Source organism: Silene latifolia, chromosome 10 (genome assembly GCF_048544455.1).
Source record: "Silene latifolia isolate original U9 population chromosome 10, ASM4854445v1, whole genome shotgun sequence".
Classification (NCBI taxonomy): Eukaryota; Viridiplantae; Streptophyta; class Magnoliopsida; order Caryophyllales; family Caryophyllaceae; genus Silene; species Silene latifolia.
In genome coordinates this window covers 7621286-7642295 of record NC_133535.1, presented here as the reverse complement: position 1 = coordinate 7642295, position 21010 = coordinate 7621286, and the positions used below count along the sequence as shown (strand labels likewise).

At 40.1% G+C, this 21010-nt stretch overlaps 1 protein-coding gene across 1 annotated transcript; it reads left to right on the top strand.

Moving 5' to 3' along the window:
• The first annotated feature begins 10953 nt into the window (after nt 1-10953).
• On the top strand, nt 10954-17217 carry LOC141604933 (two-component response regulator-like APRR9). Its single transcript, XM_074423512.1, has 8 exons — nt 10954-11439; nt 12452-12613; nt 12745-12875; nt 12968-13120; nt 13569-13686; nt 14160-14544; nt 15228-15834; nt 16403-17217. The coding sequence occupies exons 1-8, from the start codon at nt 11241-11243 to the stop codon at nt 16514-16516; spliced, it is 1869 nt and encodes a 622-aa protein (XP_074279613.1). The 5' UTR covers nt 10954-11240; the 3' UTR covers nt 16517-17217.
• The last annotated feature ends 3793 nt before the right edge of the window (nt 17218-21010 follow it).

Here is a 21010-nt window from a genome sequence, read left to right as displayed (position 1 = left end):
AACACAAATTCTCATTTGTGACGGTCACAAGCAAGACCGATTACCTTTTTAATAGATCACAATGATCTTCCTGTTTGATAGATTTTACGTCGTGTATTGGACAACACTTTCACCACGTATTTTATATCTATTTACATCCGATTCCCCCTTGCCCTGCAAATTGCCGGAGCAATTAGGGCACTAAGAGTAATGTTTAAATATTGTGTTCATTGTTAAGAAAGTGTTGTAGAATATTTTTTACAACCATATAAGTGAATTGCTTGAGTACTCGGAGAAACCGTCTTTCACTACAAAGCAGGGGCGGTTCTTGGGGGTGCAGGGGTCGCAGCCGCACCCCCTCTAATTCAGAAATAAATAACTTATTGTGTAATATATTTCATTGTTTGTTTGGTTTAGTGGTAAGAAGTATTTACGTCTAATCTAGAGGTCATGAGTTCGATTACTACAACAACCAACAATTTCAGCTTTTTTTTTTTAAAAAAAATCATCCTTTAAGAAAGACGTATGTGAAATGTATGAAATTTTTGATTTTTTAAAATTTCCGCACCCCCTCTGTTCACTTCCTAGAGCCGCCACTACTACAAAGTTATTGAGATTTGAGATACTATTTTATTACATCATCATAAGTATTTGGGAAAAAAAATTATGGAGGTGTTTGGCCAAGCTTTCTAAGTGCTTTTCTAATAGTAAAAGTAGAAGTTGGGCCAAACACTATAATTTAGGGAGATAAAAAACTACTTTTGAAAAGTCAGAAGTTAATAAAAAGCTACTAGAAACAGAAGCACCAAATTGATGCTTCTACTTCTACTTCTCCGAAAAACTCTTAGGATTATGGAAACTAAAAAAAAAAAACAAAAAAGCAGTAGTAGGCCAAACACATCAATTTGTTAAGAAACTACTTTTACAAAAGTTAGGCCAAACAACTGCAACTTTTTCAAAAAGTAGTTTATGAAAAAACTCATTCTAGAAAGTAAAAGCTATTTCACATAAACTAGTCACTATATTATTTGGAATTTTGGATATACTATTTTTGTTCCTACTCCTTTATTTGTATTTCATACACTATTATTGCTGATCATTATCCAAAATAAATCTTTTATTTAGATACTTGCTGAGCGTTTCTATTTTATCGTTCATTATGATTTTTCATTGTTAGTGAATCATGTTATATTATTTTGTCAGTATACATAAGGTGCACGAACCTCAAGCAGTGAATTTTAAACGGAGACGAAAAAGTTCCCTCTAGGGTTTCCTTGGGAGGGTGTGCCGCCCCTAGGGTTACCTAGGTTTTGCCCCCTTTTTAAGGGTTTCCTGCCTCGTTTTTATACAAAATCTTCTTCGATCTACATCATAACGTCGTTTATTTACAGTTATTCCTATTAGATTTGTTACTCGTTAGTACGGTTTCCTTTGAGGGGGGTTCTATGGCTTCTTCTAGGGCAATACAGCAGTTTAACCTGAATTCCCTAGCGGAGGGCGAAGTCGATGGTGGGGAGAGAGAGGAGCGTTCTGTGGAAGTGGATTGGGTGGTGGATGAGACTGAAACGATGGAGGAGGTCGGTTTATGCGTCGTAGGGAGGTTATGGGCTGATAGAAATATCAATATGAAGGCGTTCCTTGATACCATGATTAGGGCGTGGAAAACTCGGGATGGAGTGGTGGGAGAGGTGGTGGACAAGCAGCGAAAAATTGTTACATTCAAATTCAATGACATAGAAGACAAGAAGAGGGTGCTTGGGGAACAGCCATGGCATTTTGAGCGTCATGTTCTTATACTATCAGAACTTATGAAGGATGCGGTTCCGGCTGAGGTACCCTTATTCTTTTCTCCTATATGGGTTCGTGTATATGATTTGCCTATGGGTGGTAGAATGAATATGGAGAACGCCATAAATTTGGGCAATGCTGTGGGGTCTTTTGTGTCAGTTGACCATTCTGTTAACCCATCAATAAATAGGTCGATGAGAATAAAGGTGGTTATCGATGTCCGTAAACCTTTGATTGATGGGATTACGATGAAAGGAAAAGGTGGAAAGCAGTGGAAAGTACGGGTGAGCTATGAGGGACTTCCTATCTTCTGTTATGTGTGCGGACATTTAGGGCATGGAGAGAAGGACTGTAGTGAAAGGAAGGGACCGGTGGGAGAGGGGAGGAAGTTTGGGGAGTGGTTAAAGGCATCTCCGTGGAGAGTGACGAGAAATACAAGACAGGAGGAAGGCAAAGAGGGCTCATGTGCGAAGAAGCTGTTCAGGGAGGAGGAGTGTGGCAGGGGGGAGGATGAGACGTTGGCACGCATGGTAGACATGTTAAGAAAGGTATCCTTGACAGGAAAGCATGAGGCGGAGAATACGCAGGGGAAAGAGAGCAATCCCAGTTGTGAGGAGAGTAGAGACTTGTGTGATCAGAATACCCCCAACCAGGTTATACATGGGAGGGAGGAAGTTGATGGGAGGGGAGCAGGTGCAAGCAGCAACGTAGGAAAGGGTTCCCAACGAAAATATATAAAAGTAAAGAGGGGGGTCCCAAAGAACCCGAATGGGAGTGGGGAAAATGAGGAGAATGGTGGAATGGTAGGGGAAAAGAGGAAAGGGAGTGGAGATGTTGATAAGGCAGGAGAGGAGGGAATAAGTGTGAAGAGATTAAATTGTGGAGAATTAGGGCATGTTTCTAACCATTTGAAAGTAGCGGATGCTGGCGGAGACCAGCACCGCGAACAACAATGAAAACCTTAAGCTGGAACTGTCAGGGGTTGGGCAATCCCCGGACAGTTAATACCCTCCGAGATTGGTGTTGGAGGGAGGGCCCAAACATTGTCTTCGTCATGGAGACAATGGTGAGTGATAGGGAGCTGAAGAAAGTTAGAGGTATGTGCGGTTTTACAAATGGTTTATGTGTTAGTAGTAGAGGTAGGGCAGGAGGATTGGGGATGTGGTGGAGGGACATTAACGCGGAATTGATATCCTATGATAATAATCATATTATGATAGAGGTTATGGACGACAATGGGGACCCAAAATGGAGAGCTGTGGGGATCTATGGGTGGCCTGAGAGTGAGAATAAATATAAAACTTGGAGTCTTATGAGATACCTGTGTAATGGGAGTGCAACTCCGGTCATTTTCTTTGGGGATTTCAATGAAATCCTTAGTCCGGAGGAGAAGGAGGGAGGCAGCCTGAGAGGAGAGCGACAGATGGATGCCTTTCGGGAAACTCTGGATGACTGTGCTTTAAGGGACTTGGGATATTGTGGTAACAAGTTCACGTGGCAGCGGGGGAAATCGATGAGGACTTTTGTAAGGGAGAGATTAGATAGGGCTGTGGCGACGGAGGCCTGGTGCGAGTTGTTTCCGACGGTGAAGGTGACAAATTTCCCTATCTATGCTTCTGATCACTCGGCGCTTATTATACGAGAGTGTGGAAGGGAGGAGGGGCAGGTGGGAGGGAGAAAGCAATTCCGTTTTGAGCCGTTTTGGCTCTTAGAGGAAGGGTGTTGTGAGGTGGTTAAGGAGGCCTGGGCAGAGCTGGAAGGGTCGAATGTGGAGGAGAGAATTCAGGGGTGTTCAGTGAAGCTAGCAACTTCGGCTAGGAGAACCTTTGGGGACATTAAGAGAAGATTGAGAGAGAAGGAGAATGAACTGATGCGTTGGCAGAAGCGAGACCCGTCAGCTGATATGTTAGATAGATGCAGGAGTATTGTTAAGGAAGTGGATGAGCTTCGAATGCAAGTCGAAACATATTGGTATACTAGGGCGAAACGGCTGGAGCTGAGAGACGGGGATAAGAACACATCTTATTTTCATCACAAGGCAAAACAAAGAAGAAAAAAGAATAGGATAGAGAGGCTTGAGGGGCCTGACGGGAGCATTTGCACGGAGGAGAAGGAAATTACCGACATTGTGAAGGCCTACTTTGGGGAACTGTTTAGCACGAGCAGGCCCGTAGGAATTGAGGAGGTTACTCAGTGCGTGGAACCAGTCGTGACAATGGAGATGAACCAATTTTTGGACATACCGGTTAGTGATGAGGAAATTAAACAGGCGCTCTTCAATATGCATCCCCATAAGGCTCCGGGGCCGGATGGGATGAGTGCCCTTTTTTACCAACGGTTCTGGGATATTGTGGGAGGGGAAGTGTGTGCACTGGTGAGAGAGTGGTGGGCAGGACGGTATGATCTGCGAAGTTTAAACGTCACGTCCGTGGTGCTAATCCCCAAGTGTAATGCGCCATCCAAGATCACGGAGTATAGGCCGATTAGTCTATGTAATGTTGTTTATAAAATCATCTCCAAGACTCTCGCAAACAGAGTGAAAGGCTTCTTAAATGGGATAATTACGGAGAACCAAAGTGCCTTCACACCGGGGCGATTAATCACAGATAATGCTCTCATAGCTTTTGAGTCGTTTCATGCCATGAAAAGGGGAGGAGAAGGGCGGGGAGGGAATGTCGCGTTGAAGCTAGATATGAGTAAGGCATATGATAGGGTTGAGTGGGAGTTCCTTGAGGTGATGATGAAGAAGTTGGGGTTCTCGGATAGTTGGTGTCGAAGGATAATGTCGTGTGTTACATCGGTTTCTCACTCGTTCCTGGTGAATGGGAAACCTACTGAGCTGGTCATACCAAGTCGGGGTATTCGTCAAGGGGACCCGATATCTCCGTACTTATTTTTATTTTGTGTTGATGCTTTCTCTTATCTACTCAGGGAGGCGGCGGAGAAGAATCTTATCCATGGATTGCGTGTGTGTCGAGGGGCTCCCCGAGTCTCACACCTGTTTTTTACTGACGACTGTGTCCTTTTTGCTAGGGCAAATTTGCAAGAATGCTCGAAAATAGCTGAGATCATCAGCCAGTATGAAGGAGCATCTGGTCAGAAAATTAATTATGATAAGTCGGAAGTTGTTTTTAGCAAAAAAGTCACAGCCAATAGCAAAACTGCAATCCTGAATGCCCTAGGGGTCAGAGAAGTAGACAAGTACGAGAGATATCTTGGCCTTCCAACAATAATTGGAAGGTCGAAGAAAGCTATTTTCGCGGGTATCAAAGATCGAGTTTGGAAAAAGCTTCAAGGGTGGAAGGAAATGATGTTGTCTAAACCGGGGAAGGAGGTAATTATCAAAGTTGTTGCCCAAGCCATCCCATCATACATGATGAGTCTCTTCTTACTCCCGGATGGTCTCATTGACGAACTTCATTCGACTATGGCGCGCTTTTGGTGGGGATCGTCTGAGAGAGACCGAAAACTCCACTGGTGGTCGTGGAAGAAAATGTGCCAACCCAAGAGTATGGGTGGAATGGGTTTTCGGGATCTTGGTGTGTTCAATCAGGCCCTTTTAGCCAAGCAATTGTGGCGGCTACTCACCAACCCGGATTCCTTAGTGGGTCGAATTTTTAAAGCTAAGTACTTTAAGAACGAGACAATCCTCAAGGCAAGGAGAGGCTATGACCCGAGCTACGTGTGGAGGAGCTTATGGAATGCTAAAGCCTTGCTACTGGATGGACTTCGATGGCGTGTGGGGGACGGGAGGGACATTGGAGTGTGGGAAAACGACTGGCTACCAGTGAATCAGGGGAGTGGAGTGCCAGCGCCAAACTTGGAGGCTGACCCAACAATGAGAGTGGCGGAGTTGATGGACCCAGAAAGGCGAGTATGGAGAGAGGAGAAGGGCAGGGAGGTGCTTAATGATAGGGACGCGGAGCTTGCTCTGGCCCTGCCCATTTGTCGAAAAGCAGAGAAGGACCAACCGTACTGGTGGCCAAATAACAACGGGGAATACTCTGTTAAATCGGGTTATTGGTTGGGAGTGAGGTCTGTTTCACCGGTGGCTGATATTAATGCGACGGCGAATGTGACGACGCTATGGAAACAGATTTGGAGAGTGCAAGCTCCACCAAAATTGTTACACTTCGTATGGCGTGCGTGTGCTAACATACTTGGGGTTCGAGCAAACTTAGTTCGTCGACATTGTGGTACGGATCCGATGTGTGGTTTGTGTAATGTACGGGAGGAGACGGTCACACATGCACTTTTCGAGTGCGAGTGGACCAGAGAAGTTTGGGAGGCACACGGGTTTGGGGGGTTGCTGGCAGAGTCTCCGGTGGGTGAGTGTGCAGGAATAGTGCAGTGGGCCCTGATGAAACTGCATAAGGAGGAGGGAGTGCGGTTCTTGACCATAGCTTGGGCAATTTGGTATGTCCGTAATCTGAGGACCTTTGAAGAGGAGAGCCCTAATGTGGCGGTGGTGATAATGGGGATGATAAGGATGGTGGAGGATTACGCACACTACAGGAGGGAGTTAAGCACGGGATCACCTGCACAGCACCAGTCCTCGGGAAACTCGTGGGAGAGACCAGTGGGAGGGGTAATCAAATTAAATACGGATGCGGCTGTGTATGGCAATGGCGAGGTTGGTTTGGGAGTGGTGGGACGAGATGCAGAGGGTTCAGTTGTGGTGGCGGGGTGTAGGAGGGTGAAGGCTAACTGGGGTCCAGATATAGCAGAGGCAAAGGCATTGGATTTTGGGATTGAAATAGCTTTGAGGATGGGGATGAATGAAGTAATTATGGAGAGTGATGCGAAACTGATTATTGATGCCGTGAAGGATAGCAGAAATACGAGGAGTATTCGAGGATTGTGTATTGCTGATATTACTCATTTTGCAAGGTCTTTTACGAGCTGTTTTTGGTCTCATGTGAAGCGAGGGGGTAATACTGTTGCTCATAATATAGCTAGATTGTGCTCGGAAGTTGGTGAATGTGTGTATGTCGAAAATTTTCCGGATGCTCTTTTGGCATTGGCGGAGATTGATTTAATATAAGTTACCCTCGTTTTCCTTTCAAAAAAAAAAAAAAAAAAAAAACCTCAAGCAGTGGTGGGCGTATATAAGGCTAGCAGGACGCTTGCATTTGTTAAATGTTGAAAATCAAAGTGTTTAGTTGAAAATTTTAACCATTTAAGCTTTACCTTATAATATTACTTTTTTTTTACCCCAGCTAACATTTCCCCTTCAACGGCATATCCCTGAAACGCAACGGATAACTATAATTGTACTACTAACTACTAAAAGTTTTGGCTTGATAAGGTTTATCCATCGGCATAGAAAGGGTCAAAATGACCCATACTAAATCAGTAAATTGAACACAATGGCTCACATTTAGATTAGTCTTCATAAGGCGCCATGAGGCATGAGCCCATGACTGTTGAACAGTGAACAAAATGGGACAACAGTAGATCGGATAAAACTCTTGAATGGTGAAATGCAACCAAAAATGTACAATTCCAGATAGAAAAATTCGTGTGTCCTTCAGAAGGATTGTTCTCCTTACACTTAAACATTTATATTATTTCGTTTGGTAGATTGTCTTTAGGTGTAAAAAGGACGATCCTTCTGGAAACACAAATTTTTTTCCAAATAAGGCATAGCCCTAAACAACTTTATCTAAATAACACGTCTTCAAATTGACTCATAATTATTTTGAATAGATATCAGATAAAGTTATAAAACTAATTATTATCCTAAAAAAAAACTTGATAGTAACAATATTTAAAATCTCATAATCTATATAATCATAATTTTGTCAAAACTAGTCTTAAATAATCGGAAAATATAAAACTACTAAATAAAGTTAGTGTTTGAGTTCAAAAAATGAGATGTTTGATAAGACCATCCTCAAGCAGTGGTCGCGCTAACTAGATCGTGATCCGATTTTATTCTTAATCCTACCTTATTAACCTTGACCCATTTTCATCCTCCCAAACAGAAGGTCGTGACCTAGGTCATCAACCCAATCATTATCCACTTTACAACATTCTCAATCATTGTTTTTTTTATTGTTTTATAATTGTTCAACCAATAAGAAGTTGACACTTAGAAGGTCAATAAGACCATCTCTTTTGATCAATTTGGTCACAAATTGACCATCCTTTATCACAAATTGACCATTTCTTGTTTTTGGTCACAAATTAACTACCATTGGTCACACATTAATAATACTAATTACTTGATTAACCATGAGCAAGCAAGGTCATGACCAAGCAATTGACCTTGCTTGAGGATGGTCTAAAATGATAGTGTCATAACCTTGAGCTAAATCAACCTAAGAAATTTCCATGGTAGAGATATTGCCACATACAATAACATTATGCCAACCCCAACATTATTGAATAACTTAACACTAGTAATAATTAGGAGTTAGCATTTGAATGGAATAAAAACTCTTTATGTAGCTAGATAAGTTATGACTTAGGAACTCATATAAATAAGGGTCATAAGTCATGTTGGATAAGTAAGAGGATGTATGTGTGAAGAAACCCAAAGTCCCACATGTGAGGGTTGTCCCACATTGATAAAAGAGGAGAAGAATTACCACTTTATAAGGCAAGGGGCTACTCCCTCTACTGCCAATTGGTTTTAGAGTGGAACCCTCTTGGGCCTGCGTTGTGAACTCTTTCTCCTCCGTTTGGGTGCGGCCCAGGCCCGTTGTTTAATTTAACAGTATGCTTAATATCCCGAGTTAAAACCATAATTGGAAATCTTAGCTAGTAGCCAAGTGTTGGAGGATTGAGATTGTATTATTGTTAGTGTTTGAAGAATAATAATACAAGGTTGAGTTGTGGGTTAATCCATAACAAAATATTGCGAGTCTTTGCATTTTATATTATTTGTACCAAAAACCTCAACATTTGCTAAAGAAAAAAAAAGTGATTCGTAAAAAGTAAAAATCAAGTAATGTTTTTAGGTGGTAAACAAATGACAAAAACATTATAGTCACATTATCAATTCTTTAGAATTTACTCGAAATAAAATCATCAACTAGAACAAACTCAAAATGTAACTAAATTGGTAGTCTATTACAATAATTTTACAAAAATATTGTGTAAAACAGATTCAATTACTACCAAATGATGATTTATATTATTGATTTTTTAATAAGCTTACAAGTTTTACAATATCGATGTAAATGTCTGAATAATACTCGAGTAAACTTTAGAAGCAATTGAACAAGTCACCTTGCTCATTCAAAATCCTCCCTTAACCTAAGACTAATAGACTTTTATGAGAAAATTCTACACTATTATTGCGCAAAATAAATCCTATGTGACTTATAAAAGTTAAAAAATAATTACTTCCAAAATTCATTTTACAACATAAATTTGTAAAACCATACCAACACATATATAATTTTAGAATATCCATTTTACCAAGAATCTTATAATACGGTAACAATTCATTTTATTCACATATATAAAATCGTGTTACTTTAAGTATTTACTTAATCTATTTATCAATTTAACAATATAAATATATAAAACCGTTTTAGGTAAATACTCATTCGCACCGAAAAATAAGTCGATAACCATAATAGGCTAATAGCCATATCCACATCAAACAATAAAATATCACAGAAAAATTCAACATAATGATGCTTCCACCGTACGATCACTCCCACCCCACTAATCTCAACCACAAACTCAAAATATCAAACCACAGCTCAACACGTGTCACACCAACCGTTCACTCGATCAACTCACTCACTTACGTGGACCCGACCAGCATTCAAAATACTGTGGGCCCACAACGCCAACTTATTAGACACGTGTTGTCATGGTGACTACAGCTTCAAAATAATATCAAAATCTGTGACCATAATCATGACAGCTCAGCACCCATCCGTAATGGGTCCCACAAGAATTTTATATTGTTTTCACTACTAGATATTTTTTCGCGGCCCCAATTAAAAGATTTTACTATTACTCAACTTTTGTTTTTTTTCCTTTTTTTTTTCTTCTAGAAATTTTGTCACTCAACTTTTGTTATTCTTGACTTTGGAAGGCAACGCGGTTATGCGAATGCGACGGGATTATTTACTGTTGTCGACGTTATAAAATACGGTTTTAAAAAATTAGGTTTGTATAATGTTATACTTTTTCCGTGCTGGTTATTTGTTGTCCTTTGATTTTGGCACAAAGACCAGTGAAAGAAGAGAGGACCAAATACCAAAAGACAAGTGGAACAAATTAAGTGTGAATCATCAAATTGCTCATCAAGTTCATCCTTAAAATAGAAAGAACAACAATTGACTGAGACACCCAAAAATGAAAAATGACAACAAATGAGCGGGACAGAGGAAGTATGTGATTGTGGTTTAAGATGGATCTGAGTGATAAACATAACTCTTCTGTTACTTCTATCTTTTATTCGTTGTTTAAAAAGATTGAAAATGATTTGTAAGTTTTTTAATAAGCTTTATTGAGAGACCATTGTACAATTTTAAGAAAAAGTGGTACGAAAGGTAATAAAATAGGTACAAATCATGATTAACGATAAAATGGCTACATTTATTATGTATATAGGTACGAAATTACTATGTCACGATCAACAATAAAAATTGTACGAAATACAAATAAAAGGGTACGAAAAATTGGTCTCTTAATAACTTAATGAGAGACCGTCTCTCCCAAGTTTTAGTCTTTTTAAAAATACTTATAGCAATAATTGGGTGAATTAATAATTTAACTTTTTACAACCAATTTTTTCCTCCAACAACTATTGTTTTGAAAATGCAGAAAATGTGTACAAGAAAACAGTCTTATATAAGAAGTCGTAATCTGATACATAAAAAGAAAATTTTAATTTTTTTAATGCGACACTCCCTCTCATTCAAACCAAAGGTTACATTTGACTTTTTGGCACTATTCATGTTTGTAGAGAATCTTTGGTATTATTAGTAATGTATAAGAGAAAACATAGTCATGCGAGATCTTGTTTGATTATCGTCATCAATGTTATAAGAATGTCAAGTTTTTATAATTTTTAATAATGTGTAACTAAAGATATTCACGTTGCAAAACGCGACTCGGTAAGCGTAATAAAGTTAAATGTAACCTTTGGTTTGGATGAGAGGCAGTATAAAATAAAACGAAATAATTGTATAAAATCGTCTTAAACAATTATTAGCATTTTTAAAACTTTAATTGTGGTTCATCAATTCAATACCACCACTTGTCTTAAGATACTTGTTCTTCTTTCCCTACCCTACTTTCCCATCATCCAAACAAAACCCAGCAAATTATATCACTTCATTTATAAAACAAGTTTTTGATTTTATTCTCAAGATATTACCAAATTTTATCCACTAAAAAATTTTCTGAAATAATTTTAATTAGATGGTTGAGTAGTGAATTTAGTGAGAATAGTAGGTATTATTATTGAATTAAATTAGTATAATTATTGTGAATTAAGGAAAATGGGGGAGAATAATGAAGAGGGTATGGAGGTAATGATGGTAGAAAATGAAGGAGTTGAAGAAGTTGAAGTAATTGAACAAGATGAAGGGATTTCAGATGAATTTATGCCAAAAATGATGTTAAGAGTTCTTCTTGTTGAAGCTGATGATTCTACTAGACAAATTCTTACTGCCCTTCTTCGTAAATGTAATTATAAAGGTAAATTTTTTATCAACTTCGATTAACTGTTGACGGGATTTGAACCCAGGTCATGAGTACCACCTCTAGCTGACATCTGTAATTTTATGCCCAGGTTATGAGTAACACCTCTCGTGATTTTACCAACTAAGCTAGTTGACATCTGCGTTATAAAGTTATACTTGTCAATTGTGTTATATGTGATGATTTAGAAAGTTACCAAGTTTATTATATTGGATAAAGTTTGGATCTTTGATGGTAAATTCTGTTTATTTTTGCAAGTGTGATGAAATTTTGTGTGTTTGTGGTAGAAGTAACTATGATCTACAATTAATTTATTTTGTTTTGGTTGGATTGTGATGAATTATTATTGTTAGTAAGGTTTTTGAGAATGATGAGTGACCTCCTGGGGAAGGTTCCCGGGATGCGCATGGATGAGAACAAAATGCGATGGAAAGGACCCGTGTTGATCTGTGGGCCAAGTACACAGCCTCGTGAGCTACGTGAGTAACCGCTCCCGGTCCACGTTAGGCCGGGGTGTTAGCAGTAGATCTTTGATTTTAATGTTATTTGTGATTTGGAGTTGCGAAATTGCGTTGAGAATTGAAATGGATTGGGTTTGTTGCATATATTCATGAATCTAGGATATGGTAGTGATGGGATTTGTGTAGGGTTGACTTAGTATGTCACATGTAGGTAACTTAGGAAACAAATGTTGGCAATGAAGATGGATTATTACCATGGGTGTTTCAGTGAGATAGAGGTTCCTGTGAGGGTTGAGTCAATGTCGATTTCAAGCCAGATAATGAGCAGTTATAGTCGAGTTACTTCGTGTTTCAGGTTGTAAGCACTTGATTGAAATCTGTTTCTACCTGTTGTAAAGGTTTTGTTTGAGTTGGGTCAACTCTGCTAGGCGACTATTTTCGAGATAGGTCTCTCTGGATTGCTTGTATAATTTGTTACCCTTGTAGTATTATTCCAATATCTGTTTTATATACTGAAATCTGGATCTGGAAATTCGTGTAATATGCAGTGGCTGCAATCTCTGATGGTTTACAAGCGTGGGAACTCTTAAGAAAGCGACATAATAACATAGATCTCGTATTGACTGAACTGGATTTGCCATCAATATCTGGATATGCTCTCCTGACATTGATCATGGAACATGATGCTTGCAAGCATATTCCAGTAATAAGTGAGTCTCTTGACGGAAATCTTTTAGTTAACATGCTGACATTGAGGTTTTCTGTTGATATCAAAGCAAATTTTTTTTTTTTTTTTTTTTTTTTGTCTGTCGAGCTAATGATTTGTTTTGCTATTGTCCAGTGACGTCATCTCAAGACTCTATCAGCATGGTATTGAAGTGCATGTTAAAGGGTGCAGCTGATTTTCTTATAAAGCCTGTACGGAAAAACGAACTGAAAAACCTGTGGCGTCATGTTTGGAGAAGGCTTACTGTGAGTATTTTCCCTCCCTACTTATTTTTCTCGTTATCGTGAGGATTCAAGTATCTGACCCTTGCTTTTCTTCTTCCTTATTTTATTCACAGATCAATGATAGTCATGATCCTCGAAATCTAGCTATTGAACAACATAATGTTGATGCCAAATGTGAAAACAACGTAGCGACCGATCAGTCTGGAGATAATGTTTCCACTAGCTGGAAAAATAGTAAATGTAGCAAAAAAGCTACTGATGCTCAAGTGAGTATTGTACTTCTGTTATAGGAGTATACTTTATTTACTTTTCTATGGTTATTTGATTTTTATGTATGTTTGTCCACAGCAATTCGAGAATTTATTCGAGTGTATTCGAATCATAATGTTTGCTACTTTGCTTAAAGCCTATGTTTCACATATTCTATTAAGCGGGTATCACGGATAAGATATTTCGTATTGGAATTGAATTAGGAGCACTACGTTGTCCGTAAGAAAACCCATTTCATAAAATTTCCTTCCAGATAATGTACTCGACCTTTGCATGACCTTTGGGTAATTTGTATGATTAGATCATATGTGACGGAGACCAGTTTCATGAAGCTTTTCCTGCCCAATTTCATGAAGGTTTACTTAGAGACTTGTATATTTTTTACCTTCTGTTAAGGGCTCTTACAGCACCGTATAATGCAACTAACTGAGTAATAATATTCAGGATCTTCCATGGATGAAGAGCAGTGAGGAGCCTGAACTGAGTAATAAAGAAACGGAGCACAATCCAAAGCATGTCAAAACGGAGAAAGGATTGCCCCTGCTGACAATTGCTGCTGAAGGTAAGTTTGTGTCATTTTAAGTTTTTAACTGTTATGTCTCGGACATATCTTTGTTTTACTTCAGAAAAAAATTAAATATTTCATATTTTTGATATAACTGGTGTCATGAAGTAGGTATACCTGAAGCGCTGCACCTATACCGTCGTTTATATGAAAAAAATCTCCGTATTTCAGAAGTTGAGTCACTACGATTCAGATAGTTGAATATGTACCTATGTCTAACACAGTAACACCTATTCCCGAGTCCGAGTAACTTGGAATTGTTAGCTCATAGATCATGTTAACCGAAGAATCGGTATAAAGACATCTGCTTGTGTGCGTAGACAAGTGGGTCATTCGTGTCGGGTCGTATTGGGTTTTTGTTATTTTGTGTGCTTTGTGTTCGAGGCATTTCGGCCTCTTGGTCTCTGGTTGTTTTCAGGTCATTGGTTAGTCGGGTCAGTTTTGCCACGTCTGATCATTATTTTTGGCAGGGAAACCAGGTAGCTCAGAATCAGCCAGTCGATCTAAAAATGAAGGTGAGGGTTCAGGTTCAGGTTCACTAAGAGAAGATGAAGATAGATCGAGCACTGGCTTAGCAACGGAGGATGAAAGTGGCAGTCCTGCAAATCATGGACACAAAGCCAATTCTGATGGACTCAGATCATCGGATCGTTGTGAACGAGCCATTGACCTGATTGGTAGTATGAAGAGACAAAAGTGCATAGTGCCCCAAACAAGTTATAATGGAGACTTTAACAATATCAACAATTCTACACCTGAACTGGAACTCTCTTTAAGAAGGGTCCATGATTCTGAGATCAAAGAGTTAGATGAAAAGCGCACGCTTAATCATTCTGGTGCCTCTGCCTTTTCTAGGTGAGTTCCTGCTTCGTAATGACCCTAAATCAAATTATAATTTATCATTACCCCAAATCTAATGCCTCTAAACAGGCGCCCACTCCAATCAAGGTAGAGGGTTAGACTTGCGCGACTTTTCAAACTACATAAAAAAGAGTCAGCTTCCTAATGACCCTTAACCGAAAACAAAGAACACCATCTTGGGGTGTCTCAGTCCCGGTCATTTGTTGTCCTATTCCATTTTGGGGTGTTATCAGTCAATTGTTGTCCTTTCTATTATAAGAATGTATATGATGAGCAATTTGATCATTCACACCCAATTTGGTCCACTAGTCATCTAATAATTGACTCTCTCATCTTTCCTTGGTCTTTGTGCCAAAATCAAAGGACAACAATTGACCGGGACGGAGGGAGTAAATGCGAAGGTCTCGCATGAGATATCAGCACATCAAACCTTGTAATAAAACTAGGAGTACATAAGGATTTGAGTTGACCTCACACGTGAAACCGTCTCATAAAAAACCGTATATGACTCGCTGTCTGAAGGTGACATCGAGTGTACACAGTTCTCGTAGCTGTGAAGGGGGTAAAATGCTACGGAGATGTAGTTAAAACCATTTTTCTTTATCGCTTACCAAACAGTATTGAGCAAATAACTAATCTTTTCAGAAATTTTGAACCAATGATAAAAAAAAATTCAGGTATGACGGTAACAAAAAGTGTCAGACTTCTTCCCCGTTATCGATCAGTGAACTGACAGAAGTGAAAGGTGTAGCTGAGTCATCCCCATTGCCTAAGACAGTGAATATCAAACAAGGTGACAAACCCAACGCAGGCCCTCAAAGTGATCCCCTACCGGGATCTATCGTTGATGGAGGTGTTTGGACCGGTTATGCTTCAAAGGACCGTCCCAGTTCTAGCTCTCTTCCGGGTCCTGGTCCAGACGTATCGTCAAAAAGTCAAAGCTCGGCCTTCCACAGGGAGGAGTCACCATTTCTGACAAGCTCTTCTCTGAATTCTGGCAATTCACTGGCTGTGGGTCCCAGCAGCAGTAGTACTCGGTGCAATGAATTCGATGACGAGAAAAAGGTCAGTGCTTGTGAAAGTGCATCTGAGGTTACTGAGCTTAATACTAACGGTCCTGGCATGACGGAAACAAGTGTTGTTAAAGAGGTTGTGAAGCATGAAGGCTGCAATAACTTTGAACTCGGTCAGTTCAGACAGAAAACAGCTCTTCACTCTGCACAAAGAGAAGCTGCTCTTGCCAAGTTCAGGCTAAAACGGAAGGGACGCTGTTATGAAAAAAAGGTGCGCGTGAATATAATGTAATTGATTTATTTAATGTTTAGGACATTTATCTATATTTTTTAGCTAACTAGAGCAGATGTGAACTACGCTTAGACGGTAAGGTTAAGTCAGTAGAGGGTAGTACTCATTACCTGACTTCGAAACTCTTCTGAAATTGCCTTCTTTGGTTCCAGTGGTCAGATACTCAGATGTCAATCTGACGGTTGAACGGTCAAAGACTCGTAAAGAGGTCTCTTTTAGACCCAACAAATAGGTCACTCGAGTCGAGTGTAGGTCATAGAAGTTCGCGAGTGGTCATTTTGGGTTTGGATGTGTTTTTATTGGTCATTTAAAGGTAAGGCAGGGCCACAATTAGGATTGGATAGGGTTTCAAGTCATATTCGTGGTATTCTGTTTGCTTGCGGGTCACTTTTGCCAACTTATCTATGTTTCCCTTTTGCACCAAACGTTTTTCGTCCAAAGAAATACACGAATAATTCATAATGCTTATTATGAACGGCTTATCTATAAATTTTGAGTCGGATTTCTGAAATTTAACGCCTCATTCCGATCTTGACTACATGTGCAGGTGCGATACCAAAGCAGGAAAAAACTAGCTGAGCAACGCGTGAGAGTGAAAGGACAATTTGTTCGCCACGTTTCAACTGATCAAATGGCTACTGACGATACCAAAACTAGCTGAGCAACGCGTGAGTGGAAGGACAATTTGTTCGCATGTTCCCACTGTTAAAAGCCCCGATTAAGGAAAAATAGAGCAAAACCTGGAGGAATCGGATTCCTTACACTCGTATGTTACTCTCTTACAATATTGGTAGGAACCCAGAAACACAAAAGTTAGATTCCGGAAGCTGGAAATGGAAAAAGAAGCTTTTCCTCAAGGCATCTTGATTTTGATTGGGTTCTGATTTATGTTCCTCACTTTAATTTTCTTTTTAATTTAGAGTGGCACCCTAACTAATTCTTTTCAATTTGCTCTTGTGATAACAATTTGAGTCGAAATTGTGTATCTTGCTTGCGAATTTGATCCCGGTTGGAGCATGCCGGGTTAGTAAGGCCAGTGCTTTCCGGGTGTTTTATCTTTTGTTGGCGAAATGGTTGGTTGGAGATTTGTAAGAATCATGTCGACTTTGTTGTTCACCCTTGTTAACGCACTTGCTATCTCCGCCATTAGATGTACTCCGTAACAGCTCAACCATTTTCATTTGTTGATGTAGGTTTTTCATAGACGTATTTTTAACAATAGGTCTTGCTTACGACGGAATCTGTAATAGCGGGACAACTTTTGTTAGTTGGTGTTTATTTGACCCGTTTCTTGTATAAAACGGATATGTCTGTGTTAAACAAGAATTTGTGTATTTTAAATTCCGAGATTGTTTGATTTCCCATGGTATTGTTTATTTCAATTGTTCAAGCAATTAAAGAAGAATCTGATGCTCCTATACTATACTCCTACAGTCCCTATTATTAGTGTTCTATTTCTTACACCTTTCCAATTATTTGTGTGGAGGTCAAATTAAGCATATATTCCGCTCCAAAAGCCATCTTTTTACCTTGTATTAAAACAATGAGTCACGACACCTGTTATATACTCCCTCTGTCCCGGTCATTTGTTGTCCTTTTTCATTTTGGAGTGTCCCAGTCATTTGTTGTCCTTGCCATTTTAAGAATGAACTTGATGATTAATTTGATCATTCTCATTCAATTTGTTCCACTTGTCATTTAGTTATTGACCTTTTCCTCTTTCATTGGTCTTTGTGCCAAAACGAAAGGATAATAATTGACCGGGACAGAGGGAGTACGAGTTATCCAGGTTTTGAAGGTTATTATGATGACATCTCGTTATCCAGGTTTTGAAGGTTATTATGATGACATCTCGTCACCCATTGACAGCGGTGGATCTACTAAGGGCCTTTCGCAGTGCGCGGACACCTGAAACAGAATTTTTTTTGCGTTTTTTGTCTAATTTTCAGACTAAAAAAAATAAATTTATAACTTTTTTATGTGTGTATAGATTTTAAATATTAATCCGGACCCCGGAAAGAAATTTTTCTGTATTCGCTATTGCCCATTGAGACGGTTGCAATGATTAGGTTTAGACCACTACAATCAATACCGATTAAACATTTTATTTATCTTAGACAATTATGTATTCACTCTACCGTTCCAATCATTTATTAATCGTACGTCGTAAATAATTGACCGGAACCGCATGAATAGTCATCTGGACTGCATGGCCAGATGAGTAGATAACGAAGGTATGTATTGAGCAGCTACATGTTTACGTATAAACTTAAGCAGCACCCACGTGTATCTTCCATGCAGATACGTTGAAAACCATTAAATTTAATTGTCGGTGTTTCCTTCTAGCACAAGACACATCACCCTTTCTTACGAATCGAAACACATGAAGCTTTGATTCAATATTATATGAATTTTTACTGTAGTTGTTGGGGTAAATGACCAATATTCTCTTGCTGCATGTAAATTAATATTCGGATTCGATTTCGGACTGTTTAAAGAGATCCTAATGAAAGAAATGATGTGTTATCATCATACGGTGATATGGTACACCAGGTGACGTAAGAGGTGTCCCGATTCTCGGATTTGGTAATAATACGCAAATAGAAGTGAAATATGATTAAGGGACGAAACGGTAAAAGCAAGTATTTTATTCTACAATGCAATGGCAAATTCTCATCTGTGACGGACATTTTTCGTCAGAAGTTTGTGACCTTTCACAAGTTATAAGTGAGAGCAACTGAGAGAGCTTTTAAGAGGTTATTACGGTCACAAGCGAGACTTGCGGGTCGTAACGGAATGCTATAAAGAAAAATACTAATACAAATAGTATTATACAATGGTAGACCTATGATGATCATCTTTATTGCCTACACTATATAGTATATACATACCCACTGCCCACAACACACTACTCAAAAACACCAAAGCAAACAATTAGCTGCCTACGTCTTTGAATTGCTAATATGTATCCTGGTGAAGGCATGTATGTTGACGATGAGCCAGTTCACCGTCACCACCTTCCTAAAATGGATGACGATGATGACGACGACAATGACGATAATGGCCACCACCACCACCACCATCATCATGAGCATGAACACGACCACGGCCACGACCACAATCCATACCCCGGCAGCCAACAACATCATAACCATCCTCCACGTAATACTCCACCACCACCGTGCAACCACCCAACCCCTCCGAAACGCGCCCGCACCCCCACTCCGACCGCCACACCGCCGTTAAGACCACAACAACCACTACAACCACCAACACCACTTAACCAACCTCAAACAGTAACACTACAACCACCAACACCACTCCGTCCTCCGGTACAACTCCAACCACCAACACCCTTACCACCACAACCACCTCTCCAATTCCAACCAACACCACAACTACAACAACAGCGGCCGCCGCCAGACTCACCTCCGACTCCTCGAAAACCCCACCCACCACCACCAATGGACCTCAACCACCCCCACCACTATAACGACGGAGATGATGACGATGACGAGGATAAAAACCCGCATCGTCAACTCGGCGCCATCGTCTTCATCCTCCTCCTCCTCTTCGGCCTCACCGCCTTAATCCTATGGCTGGTCTACCGTCCCACAAAACCCCAATTCACCGCCGTCGCCACCTTAATATACTCCCTCAACACCACCGTCGCCGGTGCCGGAGCCGGCGCCGGAGCTCCGGCGACCGTGGCCGCGTCCATGCAATTCGTCATCCACACAAGAAACCCAAACAAGCGGACTACCCTCACCTACGACCACCTCGCCGCCACCGTATACTACCGGACTACCGCCATCACGCCGCCGGTGGCCCTACCGCCGCTATACCACCGGAAGAAAAGTTCAGTGATCATAGCTCCGGTGATCGGAGGTCCGCCGCCGGCGGTGGCGGTTCCGGTGGCGGCAGAGGTGGCGGAGGAGATTGCAGCGAACGAGGCGTACGGGGTTATCGGGTTTAGTTGGGTGGTGGTGGGGAGGGTGAGGTATAGAGTTGGAGGGTTTAAGAGTGGACATAGTAGGGTTTATGTAAGGTGTGATGTGGTGGTGAGATTAAATGGTGTTAATAATAATAATAATGGTGTTTATATTAATCCTGGTGGTCAAGTACCCTTGCTTGCTTCTCCACCTTGCCTTGTTGATATTTAATCAAGGGGTATTATTGTCATTTTGTTATATATGTTCTTGCCATAATACATTCTTAATTTGTTTGTAAGAATGGTTTTTTTAGTGCCTTTTTATTGTCCAAATTAGGGGTGTTTTGATTTGATTTTCCATTAGGAAGGGTTGGTTACTTGGTTCCTATAAATTAGTGTTTTGTGTTGATATTTGGTGTTATAACTTATAACACAATGTAAAAGTGCATAATTTTTACATAATAATGAATTAATTGTTCGATCTTAAAGTTTAAGCTTTATGGTGTGACAGTGTCACGATCGCGTGGAGTAGTTCTCTGCTTTTTTTGACCTCCACGTTAAATATGGAACAAATGCATATCGAGTTTGTTGAGATTACGCCAAGAAAGTGTCGTAAAAGTAGGTAATGTCTAGTGTTTATGAATATTGTGCGACCGCAAGAGCGGCGAGGACGTGGTGGCGCTGGCGCTACTCATCTTATAAGCTCTATCTTAAAATCCTTTAAGATATATGATAAAGATTATGTTCAACAAACGCAAAATTGTCAAGGGCGAGTAGGGTTGGAGTGGTGTAAATTTATTAGCACTCCTATTATAAAACTACATATGGACGGGCAAATGCCGATTGATATGGGAATACGGTTACGAGGGAGGGTGGTGGACTAGGGGATTGTAGTGGTTATGATTCAAATGGCTTGTGAGGAATCGGGACTGGTTATCGACTTATCATCGGAGATAGACAGGAGAAAGGTCTGGCAATTGATGGTATAAAGGTGGTCCTAGGGTGATGGTCGGACGAAGATGATGGCGTTTACCTGTTAAGGGGGTAAACACGGTACAAGAAAATCCCACCCAACGACGATAATAAGAAAAAATCCACAACGTATGTAAGCGTAAATTAAGTGTAATACTCCACTTAATTGAATAAATTATTCGAGCCTTAAAATCTAACTAGTGCTTAAAGGGATTGAAAGTAACACTTATATCAGCAAATTGCACTTTCTTT

Bases quoted from the DNA above. Each gene is read 5' to 3' on its own strand.
- LOC141604933 (XM_074423512.1), top strand. From the start codon at position 11,241: ATGGGGGAGAATAATGAAGAGGGTATGGAGGTAATGATGGTAGAAAAT. The intron at 13,687-14,159 runs GTAAGTTTGTGT...TATTTTTGGCAG, and splicing joins GCTGACAATTGCTGCTGAAG to GGAAACCAGGTAGCTCAGAA. The intron at 14,545-15,227 runs GTGAGTTCCTGC...AAAAAAATTCAG, and splicing joins GGTGCCTCTGCCTTTTCTAG to GTATGACGGTAACAAAAAGT.